The 19,377-nt window shown below is 39.4% G+C and overlaps 2 protein-coding genes across 2 annotated transcripts in view; both read left to right on the forward strand.

The window, feature by feature from the left end:
• The window catches only part of SMIM14 (small integral membrane protein 14), a 720,432-nt gene that overhangs the window by 390,264 nt on the left and 310,791 nt on the right, over positions 1 to 19,377 (forward strand). The gene's annotated exons all lie outside the window — the stretch shown is intronic.
• The window catches only part of PDS5A (PDS5 cohesin associated factor A), a 171,758-nt gene that overhangs the window by 117,357 nt on the left and 35,024 nt on the right, over positions 1 to 19,377 (forward strand). The window contains exons 22-26 of the mRNA XM_050790334.1: positions 1,941 to 2,009; positions 4,360 to 4,496; positions 7,893 to 8,016; positions 8,281 to 8,485; positions 9,020 to 9,134. Of these exons, the coding sequence (XP_050646291.1) occupies positions 1,941 to 2,009; positions 4,360 to 4,496; positions 7,893 to 8,016; positions 8,281 to 8,485; positions 9,020 to 9,134 (650 nt within the window). The remainder of the gene's footprint in view (positions 1 to 1,940; positions 2,010 to 4,359; positions 4,497 to 7,892; positions 8,017 to 8,280; positions 8,486 to 9,019; positions 9,135 to 19,377) is intronic.

The following is a 19,377-nucleotide window of genomic DNA, read 5'->3' on the forward strand; positions in this document are numbered from 1 at the left end:
ACCTTCTGACTCTATGACTACCTGTTCTAGGTATCTCTTATATGATATTTGTCCTTTTGTTTCTGTTGTATTTCACTTAGCATGTCCTCAGGGCTCTTCCATGTTGTAATATGTATCAGAATGTTGTTCCTTTTGTGGCTAAATAGTGTTCTATTATATGTATATTTTTGTTTGTATATATCCCACATTTTGTTTGTCGATTGATAGATACTTGGGTTGCTTCTACGTGTTGGCTATTGTGAATAATGCCGATATAAACGTTTATGTTCCTGTTCTCCCATTTCTTGGGTATATATCTAGGAATAACATTATTGGGTTACATGTCATTTTCCTTTTTAAAAAAGCAATAGCTGGCCGGGCGCAGTGGCTCACGCCTGTAATCCCAGCACTTTGGGAGGCTGAGGTGGGAGGATTAAGAAGTCAGGAGATCAAGGCCATCCTCGCTAACACGGTGAAACCCCATCTCTACTAAAAATACAAAAAATTAGCTGGGCGTGGTGGTGGGTGCCTGTAGTCCAAGCTACTCGGGAGGCTGAGGCAGGAGAATGGCGTGAATCCGGGTGGCAGAGCTTGCAGTGAGCCTAGATCGTGCCACTGCACTCCAGCCTGGGCGACAGAGCAAGGCTCCATCTCAAAAAAGAAAAACAAAAGCAATAGCCATACTAGTGCATAAGAAGTGGTATCTCATTGTGATTTTGATTTGCATTTTCCTATAATGATGTCAAGGATATTTTTTCTGTGCTTATTGACTACCCTGTATATCTTCTTTGGAGAGCTATTAAATTCCTTCACCTACCCCACTCTTCTTTTTTTTTTGAGACATGGTCTCACTCTGTCACCCAGGCTAGAGTGCACTAGTGCAACCTTGGCTCACCGCAACCTCCGCCTCACAGACTCAAGCAATACCTCCTGCCTCAGCCTCCTGAGAAGTTGGGTCTACCAGCACATGCCACCATGCCTGGCTAATTTCTGTAGTTTTTTTATAGAGACAGGGTTTCGCCATGTTGCCCATACTGCCTTCACCCGCTTTTAGTTGGGTTGCTTCTTGTTGAGTTTTAAGAGTTGTTTACATTTTCTGTGTATTAAACCATTGTCAGATATTTACCAGATCCAAGATCATGAAGATTTCTCCCTATGTCATCTTTTCAGAGTTTTATGGTTTTAGCTATTAAATTGAGATATTTGATTCATTCTGAGTTAATTCTTATATATATTAACAATCTAGTTTCTTTTTTTGTTTGTGTGTTTGTTTCTTGTGGATATCCAGGGGTTTTATGTTTTGTTTTTGTGTTTTTGAGACGGAGTCTCACTCTGTAGCCCAGTCTGGAGTGAAGTGGTGCAATCTTGGCTCACTGCAACCTCCGTCTCTTAGGTTCAAGCAGTTCTCCAACCTCAGCCTCCTGGATAGCTGAGACTACAGGCATGCACCACCATGCCCAGCTAATTTTTTGTATTTTTAGTGGAGGCGGGGTTTTGCCATGTTGGGCAGGCTGGTCTCAAACTCCTGACCTCAAGTGATCCACCTGCCTCAGCCCCCCATAGTGCTGGGATTACAGGCACTGACCCTCTGCACCTGGCTGAATATCCAGTTTTTCTAGCACCATTTGTTGAAGAGACTGTTCTTTCCCTAAAGGTGGTCTTGGCACCCTTGTCAAAAATGAATTACTATATATGCAAGGGTTTTCTGGGTTCTTTATTCCATTGGTCTGTATGTCTGTCCTTGCCAGTACCAGCCACACTGTTTTGATTACTGTAGGTTTTATAGTAAGTTTCAAAACTGGGAAGTATGAGTCTTCTAACTTTGTCCTTTTACAAGCTCTGGTTGGTGATGTTCCCATCGGTTTCTCAGAGGCTGTGTTGATCAACATGAAAAACTTAATCAGCAAAAAGTTAAATTTTTTTCTTCATGCTAATAGCTAAATTTATTCAATTGTCTATAGTCAACAGGTGAAAAGAATGGAAAACTGTGGTCTCCAGATGAAGAGGTTTCCCCTGAAGTACTAGCAAAGGTAAATTTGTTTAGGCCTTGATAATCTTCATGTTTAAAAAAGGAACATTTGTAGTTATCTTCCTCACCTTTTAAACATTTAATAAACAGAGATGGGATCTTGTTGTGTTGCTCAGTTTGGTCTTGAACTCCTGGGCTCAACTGATCCTCCCACTTCAACCCCCATGAGCTTGAGCCATTGTGCCTAGCCGAGAGCGTTTTTTATTCAACAAGCTTTTCTTAAGGAGGTGCTTTATTTTAAAATTCTTTGCAAAAAATTGTTTCTTGAAGACATTGTAGTTGTCATTGTTTATTATATGTCAGTATCTTCTGCCTGCTAAAGCAATCTCAATGAGGCTGTTGTCTAGAGAGGTTGTTTATAGAGTGACGGTGCTCAGAGGCATCTTAAATCCAGCCTCACCACCACTATCTACAAGCATATGAATATTAACTTGGCAAAGATAGATAATTGTCAAGCTGGTCACTGTGGCAGATTTGGGATTTAAAATAAGATTGTATCATCTTTGATAATCTGTTTCACTTTTGTTGCTTCATAGTCATCATATATTCTATCAATTCATTTTTCCTGGTTGTCAATAAATACAATAAATAACACTTTGGTTTTTTTTCGCACCTATAATCCCAGCACTTTGGGAGGCAGAGGCTCGAGGATCGCTTGAGCCCAGGAGTTCAAGACCAACCTGGGCAGCATAGTGAGCCGTGTCTCTACAAAATATTAAAAATAATTTAGTTGGACTAGGTATGGTGGCTCACGCCTATAATCCCAGCACTTTGGGAGGCTGAGGCGGGCAGATGGCTTGAGATCAGTTCAAGACCAGTCTGGCCAACATGGTGAAACCCCTTGTCTACTAAAAATACAAAAACTAGCCAGGCGTGGTGTTGCACGTCTGTAATTCCAGCTACTTCAGAGGCTGAGGCAGGACAGTCGCTTGAACCTGGGAGGTAGAGGCTGCAGTGAGCCAAGGTTGTGCCACTGCCCTCCAGCCTGGGCGACAGTGAAACTTGGTCTCAAATAATAATAATAATAATAATAATAATAATAATAATTTGGCCGGGTGTGGTGGTGCATGCCTATAGTTCCACCTACGCAAGGAGGAAGCTGAGGCAGAAGGATCGCTTGAGCCCAGGAGGTCAAGGCTACAGTGAGTTGCGATCATGCCAGTACGCTCCAGCCTGGGTGACAGAGCAGATAGATGATTGTTACTAAATTTGTGGATTTAATAAATGTAAAGCTCAGTTTAAAAGTGGTGGATTTGGGATTTAAAATAAGATTGTTATCATCTTCCTTGATAATCTGTTTCACTTTGTGTTGCTTCATAGTCATCATATATTCTATCAATTCATTTTTCCAGGCTGTCAATAAATAAATAATACCTTGATTTTTTGGCTGGCTCTTTCACGTATATTGGTAACAATCTTTTGACTAGACATTTCTAAGTAATTATGACTACCAATAATTATAGCAATTCCCTTTTTTTGGGGGTCAGAATGTTAAATGAGACTGAATCAGACTTGATGGTTTCTTCAAAGTAGTCTTTCAATACCACAAAACTATGAAACTCGAAAGTTATTTTCAGTCACTACAATCAATACATTTTTTTTGTTTGTTTGTTTTGTTTTGTTTTGTTTTGTTTTTTTATGAAACAGAGTGCTCTGTTACCCAGGCTGGAGTGCAGTGGCACAATCTCGGCTCACTGCAACCTCTGCCTCCTGAGTTCAAGCAATTCTCATGCCTCAGCCTCCTGAGTAGCTGAGACTACAGGCATGTGCCACCATGCCTGGCTAATTTTTTTTTTTTTTTTTTAAGTATAGACAGGATTTTTTAGTATATACAGTGTTTCAGCATGTTGGCTAGGCTGGTCTCAAATGCCTGACCTCAAGTGATCCACCTGCCTTGGCCTCCCAAAGTGCTGGGATTATAGGCGTGAGTCACCACGCCCGGCCTGTATAGTTTAAATTGTTTTTAAAGTATATGTTTTCAAATAGTTTCAAAATCTTGGACAAACGTCTAAGTATGAAAAGCCTAAATTCTGGAACCAGACTTTTGAGCAAGTTATCTATCATAATAATGTGTCTCAATTGCCTTATCTGTTGGGAAAAAAATCTTCCTCATAAGAGTTTTTTGAGAAATTAAGTAAGTTAATACATGTACAGCTCTAAGAAAAGTATCTGGCACTGGTTAAGCACAGAGTAAGTATTAGTTCTTATTGTTACTGTTATTATCCCATAGATTTATTTAATGAAATGTCTGCTGATGGAGATGAATAATCTCATTAATTAATATAAATTAATTTTCCCTTTAATTGGAATTTTAAGTTGCTCTCTTTTTTTAGCATGTTAATATTTTATAGGTACAGGCAATTAAACTTCTGGTAAGGTGGCTGTTGGGTATGAAAAACAACCAGTCTAAATCTGCCAATTCAACCCTTCGGTTATTATCAGCGATGTTGGTTAGTGAGGGTGACCTGACAGAGCAAAAGAGGATCAGGTGAGATTTGTCTTTCTTTCCAGTTTTATTAGTGCTGAAATTTTGGTAGAATTTACATAGGAATTATTTACCTAATGAATACTGAATGGTGTAATTACACCATGTTCTTCAGGGTCAAATCTTATGTACTCATTTAGGGCTTGTCTGTCTGTTAGTATTGTTATTTTAATAGTGCCAATATATTTTTCTTCATTCCTAAAGAAGAGGAACTTTTTCCCATAAATATGTAATCATAATCACTGTATTGTACTATTACAGTTAGCATCAACATTTAGTTCAATTAAACAAATATTTGTTAAATTTCTGCTCCATAAAACAGTGTGAAAAGCATTGCAGCAAAAATAAGTAGGAAAAGTGCCTGCCTTCAAAGAGCTTCCCTGTATTACAGTGCTTAAATAAGCGGAGTGACTCAAGTCTCATGAAAGTAATAAAAATTTCAGTGGCAGCCAGGCACGGTGGTCCATGCCTGTAATCCCAGCACTTTGGGAAGCCAAGACGGGCGGATCACGAGGTCAGGAGTTCGAGACCAGCGTGGCCAATATAATGAAACCCTGTCTCTACTAAAAAAAAAAAAAATACAAAACTTAGCCAGCGTGGTGGCACATTCTTGTAATCCCAGCTACTGAGGAGGCTGAGGCAGGAGAATTGCTTGAAACCAGAAGGCAGAGGTTGCAGTGAGCTGAGATTGCACCACCACACTCCAGCCTGGGCAACAGAACGAGAGCCTGTCTTAAAATAAATACATAAATAAAAATTTCAATGGCGACTCGAGAGAGTTTAAGCCTTCTTGTTGTTGTACGAATTCGGGTGTGTACACATGTATGTGCACACAGAGATTGTTTACATTGTTACACATTTTCACTTTTAATCTGTAAAATTGCCATCTCATTTTAAGATGAAAATAGAAGCTCGATTTTTCATGATCCTGGTTTCTTGCAAATTCTTGATTTAGTAGGGGCCAAGATTACCAACATAGATAACTAAAGTATTCTACATATGATGCATTCCTGTTTAAAAATTTGTTTTAGAGGACAGAGGTTTAATCATTCCTTTATGAGGCTGAGCACAGTGGCTTACGTCTGTAATCCCAGAAGTTTGGTAGGCCAAGTCAGGCGGATTAATTGAGGTCATGTTGAAACCCTGTCTCTACTAAAAATATAGAAATTTAGCCAGGTGTGGTGGCACATGCCTATAATCCCGGCTACTGGGGAGGCTGAGGTATGAAAATCGCTTGAACCCAGGAGGTTGAGGTTGCAGTGTGCCGAGATCATGTCATTGTACTCCAGCCTTGGCTAGATATGTGATAGTGCTATGCTATTAATTTTTTTAAAAATTATTATAATTAGAAATAGAATCTCACTATGTTATCCAGGCTAGCTGGGCTCAAGCAATCCTCCTGCCTCAGACTCCTGAGTAGTGGGACTATAGGTGTGCACCACCACACCCTATTTTTATCATAGAATAAGCCAAGGGCAGCCTTTTATAACACTGTTTAGAACTGCGTTAGGGATAATGAAAGCTTTAAATTGGAGGTAATTATGTACAGTATATGGCAAAGGCATAATAACAACAAGCTCTTACAAGTTAGTGATACCTAGGCAGGGCCCCCCAGTGGAGAGGAAGATTAGCTATTATCAGTTTACTTTTAAAAGTTTAACATCACTAAATGCAGTCAATACAATTTGAACTTAAGCAGTACCTCTTTTCCTTACAAATCAAAAGAAAAAAAAATTTTATAAGCAATAATTCCTCAGTATGATCATGGAAATGGGTTCCTTCATTACTCCTATGAGTATAAATTGGCAGGACTCTCGATGCATTTTTGCATCGAGATCCTCAAAAATGTTATCCTTGACTCTTTATTTTCACACTCATAATTCATGAGTATAAAAGAATCATATGAAAGCATATACACAAGCATGTTCCTGCAGCATTATTTTCCATCACAAAAAATAGGGGAATGGTTAACCATGGAATGAACACCCATTAGACAGATCCTAACTGGATATCATATAATATGGTATTACCTTTTCTAAGCTGCAATTTCCTCATCTTATGGAGTGAAAATTAATTGAGATAAAGCCTATAAAGTGTTTTTCACACCTGCCTGGCATGGAGTAAGCACTCACATAATAGCTATTAATTTTGATTCCTGAATGAATGCCATAGAAACCATATGAGGCTCCCTCATTGTTACCAGTGCTCATTGTAACAATCCTGTTGTCCAAGAGTGCCAGGTTTTTTCCTCTGTATGCTTAGCAACAGTCCCAGTGGGTTCCGGCTAGCTTTCTGCATTTCGTGAAGTGGTCACAATAAATATAAAAGCCATGCTGTGTTCCACATAGAAGTCGAAGTAGAAAGACTCCCATGCCATCCCATTCATTGCCACATTTTACCACATAAGTAATAAAAATTCATACTGTGGGGGTGGGAGTGCCAAGGCTTCATAGGTTGCATTTGAAAACTGTATTCTGCAAAAGGAGGTCAGCCCCAGAAACTCAGACAGACACTGGCTCTTATATTTCATATCCTTTAGGTATTTGTCTGATACTTCTTCCCTCTTAACTGCAGCCCTGCCATTTCAGCATGCATAAAGCTAGATTCCTGTTACACGTTTATATGCAGGAAATAGATTTTAAATTATGATAGGTGATTTTTTTTTTTTAATTCTTTGTGGTTTTTTAAATCAAGTTTTCTTTTTTTTTTTTCTTTTTTTTTTTTTTTTTTTTTTGAGACAGAGTCTCACTCTGTCGCCAGGGTGGAGTGCAGTGGTGTCAACTTGGCTCACCAACCTCCGCCTCTCAGGTTCAAGCAATTCTCCTGCCTGAGCCTTCCGAGTAGCTGGGAGTACAAGTGCGCACCACCATGCTCAGCTAATTTTTTTGTATTTTTAGTAGAGACAGGGTTTCACCATGTTGGCCAGGATGGTCTCAATCTCTTGACCTCGTGATCCGCCAACCTCGGCCTCCCAATGTGCTGGGATTACAAGTGTGAGCCACCGTGCCCAGCCACTTTAATCAAGTTTTTGACAATCAATATGTATTTCTCTTAAAATGAGGGATACTCCTGATGTAAAGAGTTTTTCCTAACCTTGCAATTACTGTGGTTGCAAGAATAAGCAGAGTTGTTGGGATGTGGTAAAGTATCTAACTTAGAGCTGGACTAGAAATGAAGGCAGGTAAATTTGTAATCAGAAAGTCACAATGATTTGATTTGATTATGAAAGTCACAATCCCTTGTGTTAAGTTCATGGACTCAAAGTAGCTTTCCCATATTTGTACTTCATTTTAAGCATAAATTATCCTCTAAGGACCCTACATTCAAAAAGGGACAAAAGCATTTTTATGAATGATAATGGTTATAGGAAATGTTTATTTCTTTTTTGTTTGTTTATAGTAAATCTGATATGTCTCGCTTGCGATTAGCTGCTGGTAGTGCCATAATGAAGCTTGCTCAGGAACCTTGTTACCATGAAATTATTACCCCAGAACAGTTTCAGCTCTGTGCACTTGTTATTAATGTAAGTAACAATCTTATTTTTGTCAATTACTTGTCTTCAAAGTTGAATACGTTACTTTTCTATGGATACAAATCCATTTATTATGTGAATATATGCACAAAAGGTACTGCTATTATTACCTGTTTAACTGTCTTCCAATTATTATATTATTTATTCCCCCATATAATTATTTTTTTTAATTGAAGAAAACATTAAGAATACTTAAACTGCTGGGTTTTTGTTTAATAAATGGTTGCCAATTTAAGTTTTTCTGTGCTGCTGTAGGATGAATGTTACCAAGTAAGGCAGATATTTGCTCAGAAGCTACATAAGGCACTTGTGAAGTTACTGCTCCCATTGGAGTATATGGCGATCTTTGCCTTGTGTGCCAAAGATCCTGTGAAGGAGAGAAGAGCACACGCACGACAGTGTTTACTGAAAAATATCAGTATACGCAGGGAATACATTAAACAGAACCCTATGGCTACTGGTAAGTAACTCAAAGTTCTCTGTGCGCAAATATATTTTGTCAGTGTATCAATTTTTAGGTTTTTTTTTCTTGTCATGTGTTTTTATTATAGTTTATAATAAACTCCCAGTTTTATAGAATACTGTCATTGTAGTTATTATGTACTTAAAAACTGAACTCCTCAGTCCTGTTTATGCTGCATTAACTCCTGGCAAACTGCATTTTTCCTACAGGATCAGGAGTGTGGTTTAATTTGAACATATTGCTCGGATGTCAGACTAAATAATTTTTTCCTAGCTTTGCCAGGGACCTGTTGTTTAATGGGTTTACTATCTGATACCTTTGACTTTAATATCTTTCAAAAGTGAAATATAACTCCATACCAGGTACCAGAAAAAGAAATTGAAAAGTGAAGTGCAAAGTATTTTAGTATCCAGCTATCATGTTGCGTCTAATTTAGAAATAACTGAGGGAAAAAATGGAAACTTAAGTGGTTAGAACTCAGTCCACTAAGACATTTTATAAAGATTGTTTTTAATAATGTTTTTACTTCAGAGAAATTATTATCACTGTTGCCTGAATATGTAGTTCCATACATGATTCACCTTCTGGCCCATGATCCAGATTTCACAAGATCACAAGATGTTGATCAGCTTCGTGATATCAAAGAGTAAGTCTTGTTTTTCGAGAACTCTAAAAATTATGTTTAGTTTTCAATAAATGGTAAATTATGTATTGTTATGTTAATATTTCCATTAGAATTAGAATCTCCTTATGGTTTTATTCATTTATTATAAATTGCCAGTTTCATCTTTCAAAAATTTTCCCATCTGCCAGGTTTTGGTTGTTCATTTTCTGTTTGTTTGCAGCTAGTCAAGCTATCCAAGTCTTTGAAATAGGTTAGTTTGGTTATCTTAGATATTATATTTGATTTTTACTATTTATTTTGAGAGAGTTTGAATATGGGAAGAGTACTGAAGTGTGTGAAATAATTGGAGTTGGAACTGAAAACAGTGGAGCATATTTTTTATTCTTTGTTCTGTCTAGCATGCAAGAGCTTCGAGTATCTTTAAAAATTTTTTTGGATACATAATAATTGTACACATTTATGAGGTACACATAATATTTTGGTACGTGCATATAGTGTGTAATGAGAAAATCAGAATAATTAAGATATCCATCCCCTCTTCATCCCAGGCAATCGGAGCTGCAATGAGCTATGATCAAGCCACTGCACCCCAGCCTGGGTGATAGAGTGAGACCCTGTCTCTAAAAAATAATAGTAACAATAAAATTGTTAAAATACAAATAAGTTATTGTTAACTATAGTCACCCTACCGTGGTATCAAATGTCAGAACTATCTAAGTGTATTTTTGTACCCATTAACTAGTCTCTTTTTTTTTCCCCCGAGATAGAGTCTTGCTCTGTCACACAGGCTGGAGTGCAGTGGCACGATTTTGGCTCACTGCAACATCTGCCTCCCTGGTTCAAGTGATTCTCCCATCTCAGACTCCTGAGTAGCTGGGACTGCAGGTGCTTGCCACCACTCCTGGCTAATTCTTTTTTTGTATTTTTGTTAGAGATGGGGTTTTACCATGTTGGCCAGGCTGGTCTCCTGACCTCATGATCCGCCTGCCTCGGCCTCCCCAAGTGCTGGAATTACAGACATGAGCCACTGCACCTGGCACCCAGTCTCTCTTTATTCCCCCTTTCCTTCTACACTTGACAGCCTCTGGTAACCACCCTTCTACTCTCTGCCTGTATAAGATCTTCATTTTTATTTTATTTTATGTTTTTAATGAGACAAGTTCTTATTCTACCCCCAGGCTGAAGTGCAGTGGTGTGATCAGGGCTTATTGTACCCTGACCTCCTGGGCTAAAATAGTCTTCCACCTCAGCTTCCCGAGTAGCTGGGACTACATGTGCCACCATGCCCAGCTAATTTTTATGTTTTTTGTAGAAATGGGGTCTCACTGTGTTGCCCAGGCTGGTCTCAAATTCCTGGACTCACGTGACCCTCCTGCCTCAGCCTCCCGAAGTGCTAGGATCTTCACTCTTTTAGTGCTCACAAAAAAAGTGCCTTCACACTTTTAGTGCTCACATATGAGCGAGACCATGTGATATTTGTCTCTGCTTGGCTTATTTCACTGAGCATAATGACTTCAAGCTCTGTTCATGTTGCTGAAAATGACAGAATTTCATTCTTTTTTATGGATGAATAATTTTTCATTGTGTGTGTATATATCCTACATTTTCCTAATTAATTTATCTGTTGAGGGACACTTAGGTTGATTCCATATCTTGGCTGTTGTGAATAGTGCTACAGTAAATATAGAAATGCATCTGTCTCTTAGATGTACTAATTTCCTTTCTTTTTTTTTTTTTTTTTTTTTTTTTGAGACAAGTGTCACTCTGTTGCCCAGGCTGGAGTGCAGTGGCATTAATTTAACTCACTGAAACCTCTGCCTGCCCCACTTCAAGCTATTCTCATGCCTCAGCCTCCCAAGGAGTTAGTACTACAGACGTGTACCACCACGACCAGCTAATTTTTGTATTTTTAGTAGAGACCGGTTTTCACCATATTGCCCAGGTGGGTCTCCAACTACTGGCCTCAAGTGATCCACCCACCTGGGCCTCCCAAAGTGCTGGGATTACAGGCATGAGCCACCGTGCCCGGCCAAGATATACTGAATGCCTTTATTTTGGATATATATCCAGCAGTGGGATTGCTGGATGATATGGCAGATCTGTTTTTTGTTTTTTTTGGTGTTTTTTTTTTTTTTTTTTTTTGAGAAACCTTCTTTTTTTTCTCTCTCTCTCTTTATAGAGATAGGATCTTGTTATGTTGCCCAGGCTGGTCTTGAACTCCTGGGCTCAAGCAGTCCTCCCACCTTGGCCTCCCAAACTTCTGGGATTACAGGCATGAGCCACCACACCCAGCCTGGGAAACCATGGTGTCCCCACTGACTGGAGCACTGAGTAGTCACGAAAGTTCAAGCACAATCAGTGCCCTGCTCTTTGTCCCCAGTTCATCCCAGGTGGTTCTGCCCATCTAGCACTCCCAGTGGTTCTCATGGGACAGGACTGGAGTGGGCTTCCCAGACTTGTGGAGAGCTCAGAGTTCCACCTCCAGTTCCCTCCTCTCATCTCAGAATTTCTAGGGAAATTGTGTGCAAGTGGTGTTCTGACAGTTTAGGAGATCAGGGTGGTGCAGTCTGAAATTGAACTGTTTCTCTTACCAGTGGTGGCATCACTCAGTTCTTCTCCTGCTTTTCTGGTGCATTAAAGATGGTATTCTTGTCTTAAATATTTTCTAGATGTTCTACCATCTTGCTGAAATCATTTCCATTTTTGTGTATCTTTAAACATAATTTTTAAATTACCATGTAATTTGAAGTTCCAAATAATGTTTTTCATGGCGGGTGTGGTGACTCTCACCCGTATTCCCAGCTACTTGGAAGGCTGAGGTGGAAGGATTGCTCGAGCCCAGGAGTGGAAGGCTGCAGTGAGCTCTGATCCAGCTACTACATTCTATCCTGGGTGACAGGAAACCGGTCTGGTTTTTTTTGTTTGTTTAAGGTTTTCAAAATGTAGTTACATAACTTTATGGAAACTAGTAAGTTATTGTGTCAGAAACAATTTTTTTGTTAATTGTGTTAAATATATATAGCAAAATTTGCCGGTTTTAACCACTTTTAATCATACAATTAAGTGGAGAAATGTCCAGTGACTTTGCCCTTTTATATTAATTGGGTTATCTTTTTGTTATTGAGTTGTAAGAGTTCTTTTTGTATTTGGGTATTTATCTCTTATTGGGTATATCATTTACATTCTTGATAGTATCCTTTGATGCACGAAAGTTTTCACTTTAATGAAGCCCAGTGTATTTTTTCTTTTGTTGCCTATACAGTACTTTTGTTATCATAATTAAGGAGCCAAATCCAAGTTTATAAACATTTTTTACTGTGTTTTTGGCCAGGCACAGTGGCTCACGCCTGTAATCCCAGCATTTTGGAAGACCAAGGTGGGTGGATCACCTGAGGTCAGGAGTTCGAGACCAGTCTGACCAACATGGTGAAACCCTATCTCTACTAAAAATATAAGAAATTAGCTGTGTGTTGTGGCGAGCACCTGTAATCCCAGCTACTCGGGAGGCTGAGGCAGGAGAATCGCTTGAACCTGGGAGGCGGAGGTTGCAGTGAGCCAAGGTCGCACCGTTGCACTCCAGCCTGGACACTAACAGCAAAACTCTGTCTTAAAAAAAAGAAAATTTTACTGCATTTCCTTCCATGACTTATAGTTTTAGCTCTTTAGTTAAGATCTTTGATCCATTGTAAATTCATTGCTGCAGGTGGTATAAGGTAAACATTCAGATTCATTATTTTGTTTGTGAATATCCAATTTTTCCAGTACCATTTGTTGAAGAGACTGTTCTTTCCCCAAAGATTGGTTTTGGCACCCTTGTCAAATATCAACTGACCGTATATGCAAGTGCTTACTTCTGGGCGCTCAATCCTATTTAATTTGTATGTCTGGCCTTATACCATGTAACTCTGTCATTACTGTAACTTTATAATAAGTTTCAGAGTTGGAAAGGCTGATTTCTGTTCTTTTTCAAGATTGTTTTGGCTTTTGATATTTCCTATGAATTTTAGGTTGCATTTATCTATATTTCTAAAAAATTCCATTGTTCTTTGATAGGAATGGCATTGAATCTGTATATTGCCTTGGGTGATACTATCTTACCAGTATTAAGTCTTCTAATCTGTTAGCACAGGATGTCTTTGCATTTATTTAGGCCTTTAATTTTTTATTTTTATTTTATTTTATTTTATCTTATCTTATTTATTTTTCCAGCACTGTTCTGTAGTTTTCTAGGTACGGGTCTTTGTCTTCCTTGGTTAAATTTATTTCTAAACATTTTATTCTTGGCCAGGCATGGTGGCTCACACCTGTAATCCCAGCAATTTTGGGAGGCCGGAGCGGGAGAATTGCTTGGGCCTGGGAATTTGAGACCAGCCTGGCAGCATAGTGAGACTCTCTCTTTTTAAAAAATTAAACAGAAAAAAGAAAATGGGTTATTGATGTCTGCAGTTCTTATTAAGGCACTCTATTTCTCCCTTCAATTCTGTTGGTTTTTTGCTTCATAGATTTGGGGACTTTCTTGTTTGTTTTGTATATATTTATTACAGTCACATTTTCTTGCTAGATTGACCTTTTATCAGTATAGTCCTTGTGGTCTCTTGTTAGCTTTTTGACTTTAAATCTGTTTTATCTAATAATAAAATAGCCACTTATCTCTACTGTTACATGATATATCTTTTACATTAAAAGTAATTACTGGCCAGGCGCGGTGGCTCAAGCCTGTAATCCCAGCACTTTGGGAGGCCGAGACAGGCGGATCACGAGGTCAGGAGATCGAGACCATCCTGGCTAACACGGTGAAACCCCGTCTCTACTAAAAAATACAAAAAACTAGCCGGGCGAGGTGGCGGGCGCCTGTAGTCCCAGCTCCTTGGGAGGCTGAGGCAGGAGAATGGCGTGAACCCGGGAGGCGGAGCTTGCAGTGAGCTGAGATCCGGCCACTGCACTCCAGCCTGGGCGACAGAGCCAGACTCCGTCTCCAAAAAAAAAAAAAAAAAAGTAATTACCGATAAGGAAGGAGTTTTGCTAAATAGCTGTGTATTTTCTTCTTTTTTTTTTTTTTTTTTTGAGACAGAGTCTCGCTCTGTCACCCACGCTGGAGTGCAGTGGCGCGGCGCGATCTCTGCTCACTGCAAACTCCACCGCCTCCTGGGTTCACGCCATTCTCCTGCCTCAGCCTCCCTAGAAGCTGGGACTACAGGCGCCCGCCACCATGCCCGGCTAATTTTTTTATGTTTTTAGTACAGACGGGGTTTCACCGTGTTCGTCAGAATGGTCTCGATCTCCTGACCTCGTGATCCACCCGCATTGGCCTCTCAAAGTGCTGGGATTACAGGCGTGAGCCACCGCGCCTGGCCTTAGCTGTGTATTTTCTGCATGTCTTGTTTTTTGTTGAATTCCTCCAATTTTGCCTCTTTCTTTTGTATTTAGTTGACTTTTTTGTGGTGAACCTTCTGACTTCTCTTTTGTAAAATTTTTAGCTATTTCATTAGGTTTTAGATCACAGCTGACACCTCAAATTTATAACAACCTATTTCGAATAATAGTAAATTTGTTTCAATAGCTTATGGACACATTGCTCCTCTACATCTGTATTTTCCCTCCCTTTATTTTTTATTATCACAAATCACATCTTTATAGGCTATATTCCCATTTACTTAGATTTACAGTTACTGTTTTATGCATTTGCCTTTTATTTTTATTTTATTTATTTATTTTTTTTTGAGACAGAGTCTCACTCTGTTGCCCAGGCTGGAGTGCAGTGTCACAATCTCGGCTCATTGCAACCTCCGCCTTCCAGGTTCAAGCAATTCTCCTGCCTCAGCCTCCTGAGTACCTGAGATTACAGGTGCCCGCCACCAAGCCCGGCTAATTTTTGTATCTTTGGTAGAGACGAGGTTTCACCATGTTGGCCAGGCTGGTCTCGAACTCCTGACCTCAGGAGATCCACCCACCTTGGCCTCCCAAAGTACTGGGATTACAGGCATGAGCCACCACGCCCAGCCGCATTTTCCTTTTAAATCATGTATGAAAAAAATGAGTTATGAGCCAAAGTACAATAATACTGTCTTTTAAATGTACCTATGGCCGGGCGCGGTGGCTCAAGCCTGTAATCCCAGCACTTTGGGAGGCCGAGGCGGGCGGATCACAAGGTCAGGAGATCGAGACCACAGTGAAACCCCGTCTCTACTAAAAATACAAAAAATTAGCCGGGCGCGGTGGCGGGCGCCTGTAGTCCCAGCTACTCAGGAGGCTGAGGCAGGAGAATGGTGGGAACCCGGGAGGCGGAGCTTGCAGTGAGCCGAGATCGCGCCACTGCACTCCAGCCTGGGCAACAGCATGAGACTCCGTCTCAAAAAAATAAATAAATAAATAAATAAATGTACCTATATGGTTACTTTCACCAGATTTACTTATTTCTTCTTGTGGCTTTAAATTACTATCTAGTGTTCTTTCATTTCAGCCTGATAGACTCACTTTAGCATTTCTCATACGACAGGTCTGCTAATGACAAACTCCCTTTGCTTTTGTTTATTTGGAAAATGTGTTGGTTTTGTATTTATTCTTGGACAAAGACAAATCTTATATAGGATATAAGATTCTTAAAAAAAAAAAAAAAAAAAAAAAAGATTCTCGGTTGATGAGTTAGTTGTTCGTTGACCCCGTTCATCAACGGGGTTTTTTGTTTTTTGTTTTTATAGAACTTGAGGATATCATCCCACCACTGCCTCTTAGCCATTATGGTTTCTGATGAGAAATCAGCTGTTATTCTTATTGAGGATCCTTTAACATGAGTCACTTCCTTCTTGGCTGCTTTGAAGAGACCTTTATCCTTTATCTCTTTATCACATGTTCAACCATTTGACCCTAATGTGTCTCAGTGTGGGTCTCAGATTTCATCCTGCTTGGAGATCACTGAGTTTCTTGGATGTATAAATTCACATCTTTCATAAAATTTGCAAGTTTTTGACCATTATTTCGTCAAATATCTTTTCTGCCACTTTCTGTCTTTCCATTTGGGAATTCCATGATGTGTATGTTAGTATTTCTGATTGTGTCTTGCAGGTTCTTTAGATTTTGTTTTTCTTCATTCTCTTTTCTTTCTGTTCAGACTGAGTATTTTCAATTGACTTATCTACAGGTTTGCTGAATCTTTCTGCCTGCTGTAGTCTGCCATTGAATCCTCCTAGAGTGAATTTTTAATTTCAGCTGTTATACTTTTCTGTCCTGGAATTCCTGCTTGGTTCGTTTTAATTATTTCTGTCTCTTTATCAGTATTCTCTGCTTGTTCATACATATAATTATCTTTGTTTCTTTTATCTCATTGAGTATATTTAAGACAGTTGATTTAATGTCTTTGACTAGTCACTCTAAAATCTGGGCCTCCTCAGGGTTAATTCCTAATTCTTTCTTCTCCCCTGTGAGTTAGTCATATTTGCCTGATTATGTGATTTGTAGTTTTTTGTTAGGAATTGGACATTTTAAGTACTATAATGTGATAACTCTAAAAATCTGGTTCTTCCCCTCTTTCTAGATTGCTTTTGGTTCTTGTAGGGCGCAGTCCACCATTCTGACTTTTCTAAACTACTTTCACAAAGTCTGTATTCCTTGTTTTGTGTAGGCCTTGAAGTTATAGTTCTGTTATCTTTATGGTCAGCCTGTGACCCTGACATAGATTCCCTTCACTGTTGAGACTCATCCCCTCTCCCATCAAACCAGGTGTTTACCTCCTGGTTGCTGGGTCCCATGAGCTTCCAGAGTTCTGCACAGGTGATTATGATTGGTTTTTTCCAGCTTTCGTTTTGTTGTTGCAATTGATATCTGAAATTTCTTAACTCTGCCGTTTTTCTGACATCAGTAATAATTTATTTGAATTTGGAAAATCTTACTTAAATATAGCCTTTAATGTTTATTTAATTTTTTTTTTGCTCTGTCGCCCAGGCTGTAGTGCAATGGCGCCATCTCGGCTCACTGCAAGCTCCACCTCCCGGGTTCACGCCATTCTCCTGCCTCAGCCTCCCGAGTAGCTGGAACTACAGGCACCGGCCACCATGCCCGGCTAATTTTTTGTATTTTTAGTAGAGACAGGTTTTCACTGTGGTCTCCATCTCCTGACCTCGTGATCCGCCCGCCTCGGCCTCCCCAAGTGCTGGGATTACAGGCATGAGCCACCGCGCCCGGCCACCTTTAATGTTTAATGATTACCTTTCTCCTTTATTGATATTCAGTAAGATAAAATTGAAAATGAATTCATTAAGAAGAAAATAATTATTCATAATTATACCCCCTAAAAGCCCATCATTGCTATTAACAGTTTGGTCTGTATCTTTCAACACTTTTTCTTCTTTATATGTTATACTTCCTTAACAAATATTTATAGAGTACTTTCGATGTGCCAGGTATGCTAGGTTCTTGGGCTGTGAGGTTATGTAATATGAGTATCATATATATTCCCTTAAGGTTTACAATCTAATGGAAGATGAAGAAGGGTGAAGAGGTGGTTACAATATGGTATGTGATATATGCTCTGCTGTTGTGAGAGTACCTAGAATAGGCACATAACTCACACTTGGAGGGAGTCAGAAGTTAGAGGAGGAAGGAAAAATAATCTGTAGAGCAGAACTTCTAATAGTGTAGACTTCAAACATATCACTGCTGGAAAGAACAGAGAATCAGAAAACGACCTAGAGGAAGAATATTGGAGGTCAAGGAGCAGCAGTTTGGAAAAATGATCAGGAACCCGCTAACTTTCATTGGCTTTTTATTATATGTTAAGTGTACTGGAAATATTACCTCATTTATTCTTGAGAACAATGGGATAATTACTGTTGTTCCCATTTTATTTTTGTTTTTGTTTATGTTTTGAGATGGAGTCTTGTTCTGTCACCCAGGTTGGAGTGCAGTGGTGTGATCTTGGCTCATTGCAACCTCCGCCTCCCAGGTTCAAGCGATTCTCCTGCCTTAACATCCCGAAGTAGCTGGGACCACAGGCATGCACCACCATGCTCGGCTAATTTTTGTATTTTTTTTAAAGAGATGGAGTTTCACCATGTTGGCCAGGCTGGTTTCAAACTCCGGGCCTCAGGTAATCCACCCGCTTCGACCTCCCAAAGTGCTGGGATTACAGGTGTGAGCCACCGCACCCATCCCGTTGTTCCCATTTTACAAATGAAGATACCAGCAAGGGTAAAGTCACACAGCTAATAAGTGTCCTTTGAATTTAACAACAAACTGTATTTATTTGCTTACTGGTTGGAAAAATTGTTTAAAATCTGTTTAGCAACAAAGCACTCACTGATAACCTTGGCAGGGGCAGCTGTAGTAAAGCAATGCAGATGAAAGCCAAATTGCCAACAGATAAGGAATACATATCGTTTAGACAAATCTTTTTAAAAAATTGGCTATGAACTGGGGAGGAAGAAGGCAATGGAAAGTATTTAAGGAGCCAGGGGATAAAGTGTGGTTGTAGGTAAAAGAAACGATGGTAATAAATTGAGGTGAGGACTTCTAAAAGAAGAATTTGTGAGGCGGTGGGATCTTAAAGATAGATAAAGGGAAGGCCAGGAAATAAAAATAATTTTCCAGGACTGCTGTTAAGTAGTTGAGGAGGTCTCATCTAATGACTTAGGCTTCTAAATGATAAAGGAGCAGAGTCTACTGGTAGATGAGGGTGGTAGAATTAGATATGAGTAGTGTAAAGATTGGAAACAGCTGCTGTGAAGAAGTAGCTAAAAATCCTGGTGACACATAGGATAGCTGGCTAGCATAAAGTACCAAGTTAAAAATTTTAAATTTATAATTATATCAAGCTTCTCAGCTACATGGTTTTTCTGTAGCATTAAACAATTCTAAATATAGCTGTCAAGAAGCCAAAGACTTGGATTGTTCTTGAGTTTTTCAAAGCAAGTGTACCAGAAGAAAAATTGGTAAGAGAGTTGACACTGTTTTCAAAAAAGTGATTAAAATGTTGAGAGGTCATGACAAGAGGATTATTTAAGTCCAGGATTTCAGGACCAGCCTGAGCAACATAGCAGGACCCTATCTCTACAAATAATTTTTTTGAATTGACTTGGTGTTGTAACATGTGCCTGTAGTCCCAGCTACTCAAGAAGCTGAGGCAGGAGCGTCGCTTGAGCCCAGGAGGTAGGCTGCAGTGAATTTATAATTTCACAGGTGAACAATTTCTAAAGATTAACCAAGTCTAGGAATGTCTGAGGCAGTGAAATGTCTTAGGCAAAGAAAATTTACCAGGATTGGAACCGCCAAA

The sequence above is a fragment of the Macaca thibetana genome, chromosome 5 (genome assembly GCF_024542745.1).
Source record: "Macaca thibetana thibetana isolate TM-01 chromosome 5, ASM2454274v1, whole genome shotgun sequence".
Taxonomy (NCBI): domain Eukaryota; kingdom Metazoa; phylum Chordata; class Mammalia; order Primates; family Cercopithecidae; genus Macaca; species Macaca thibetana.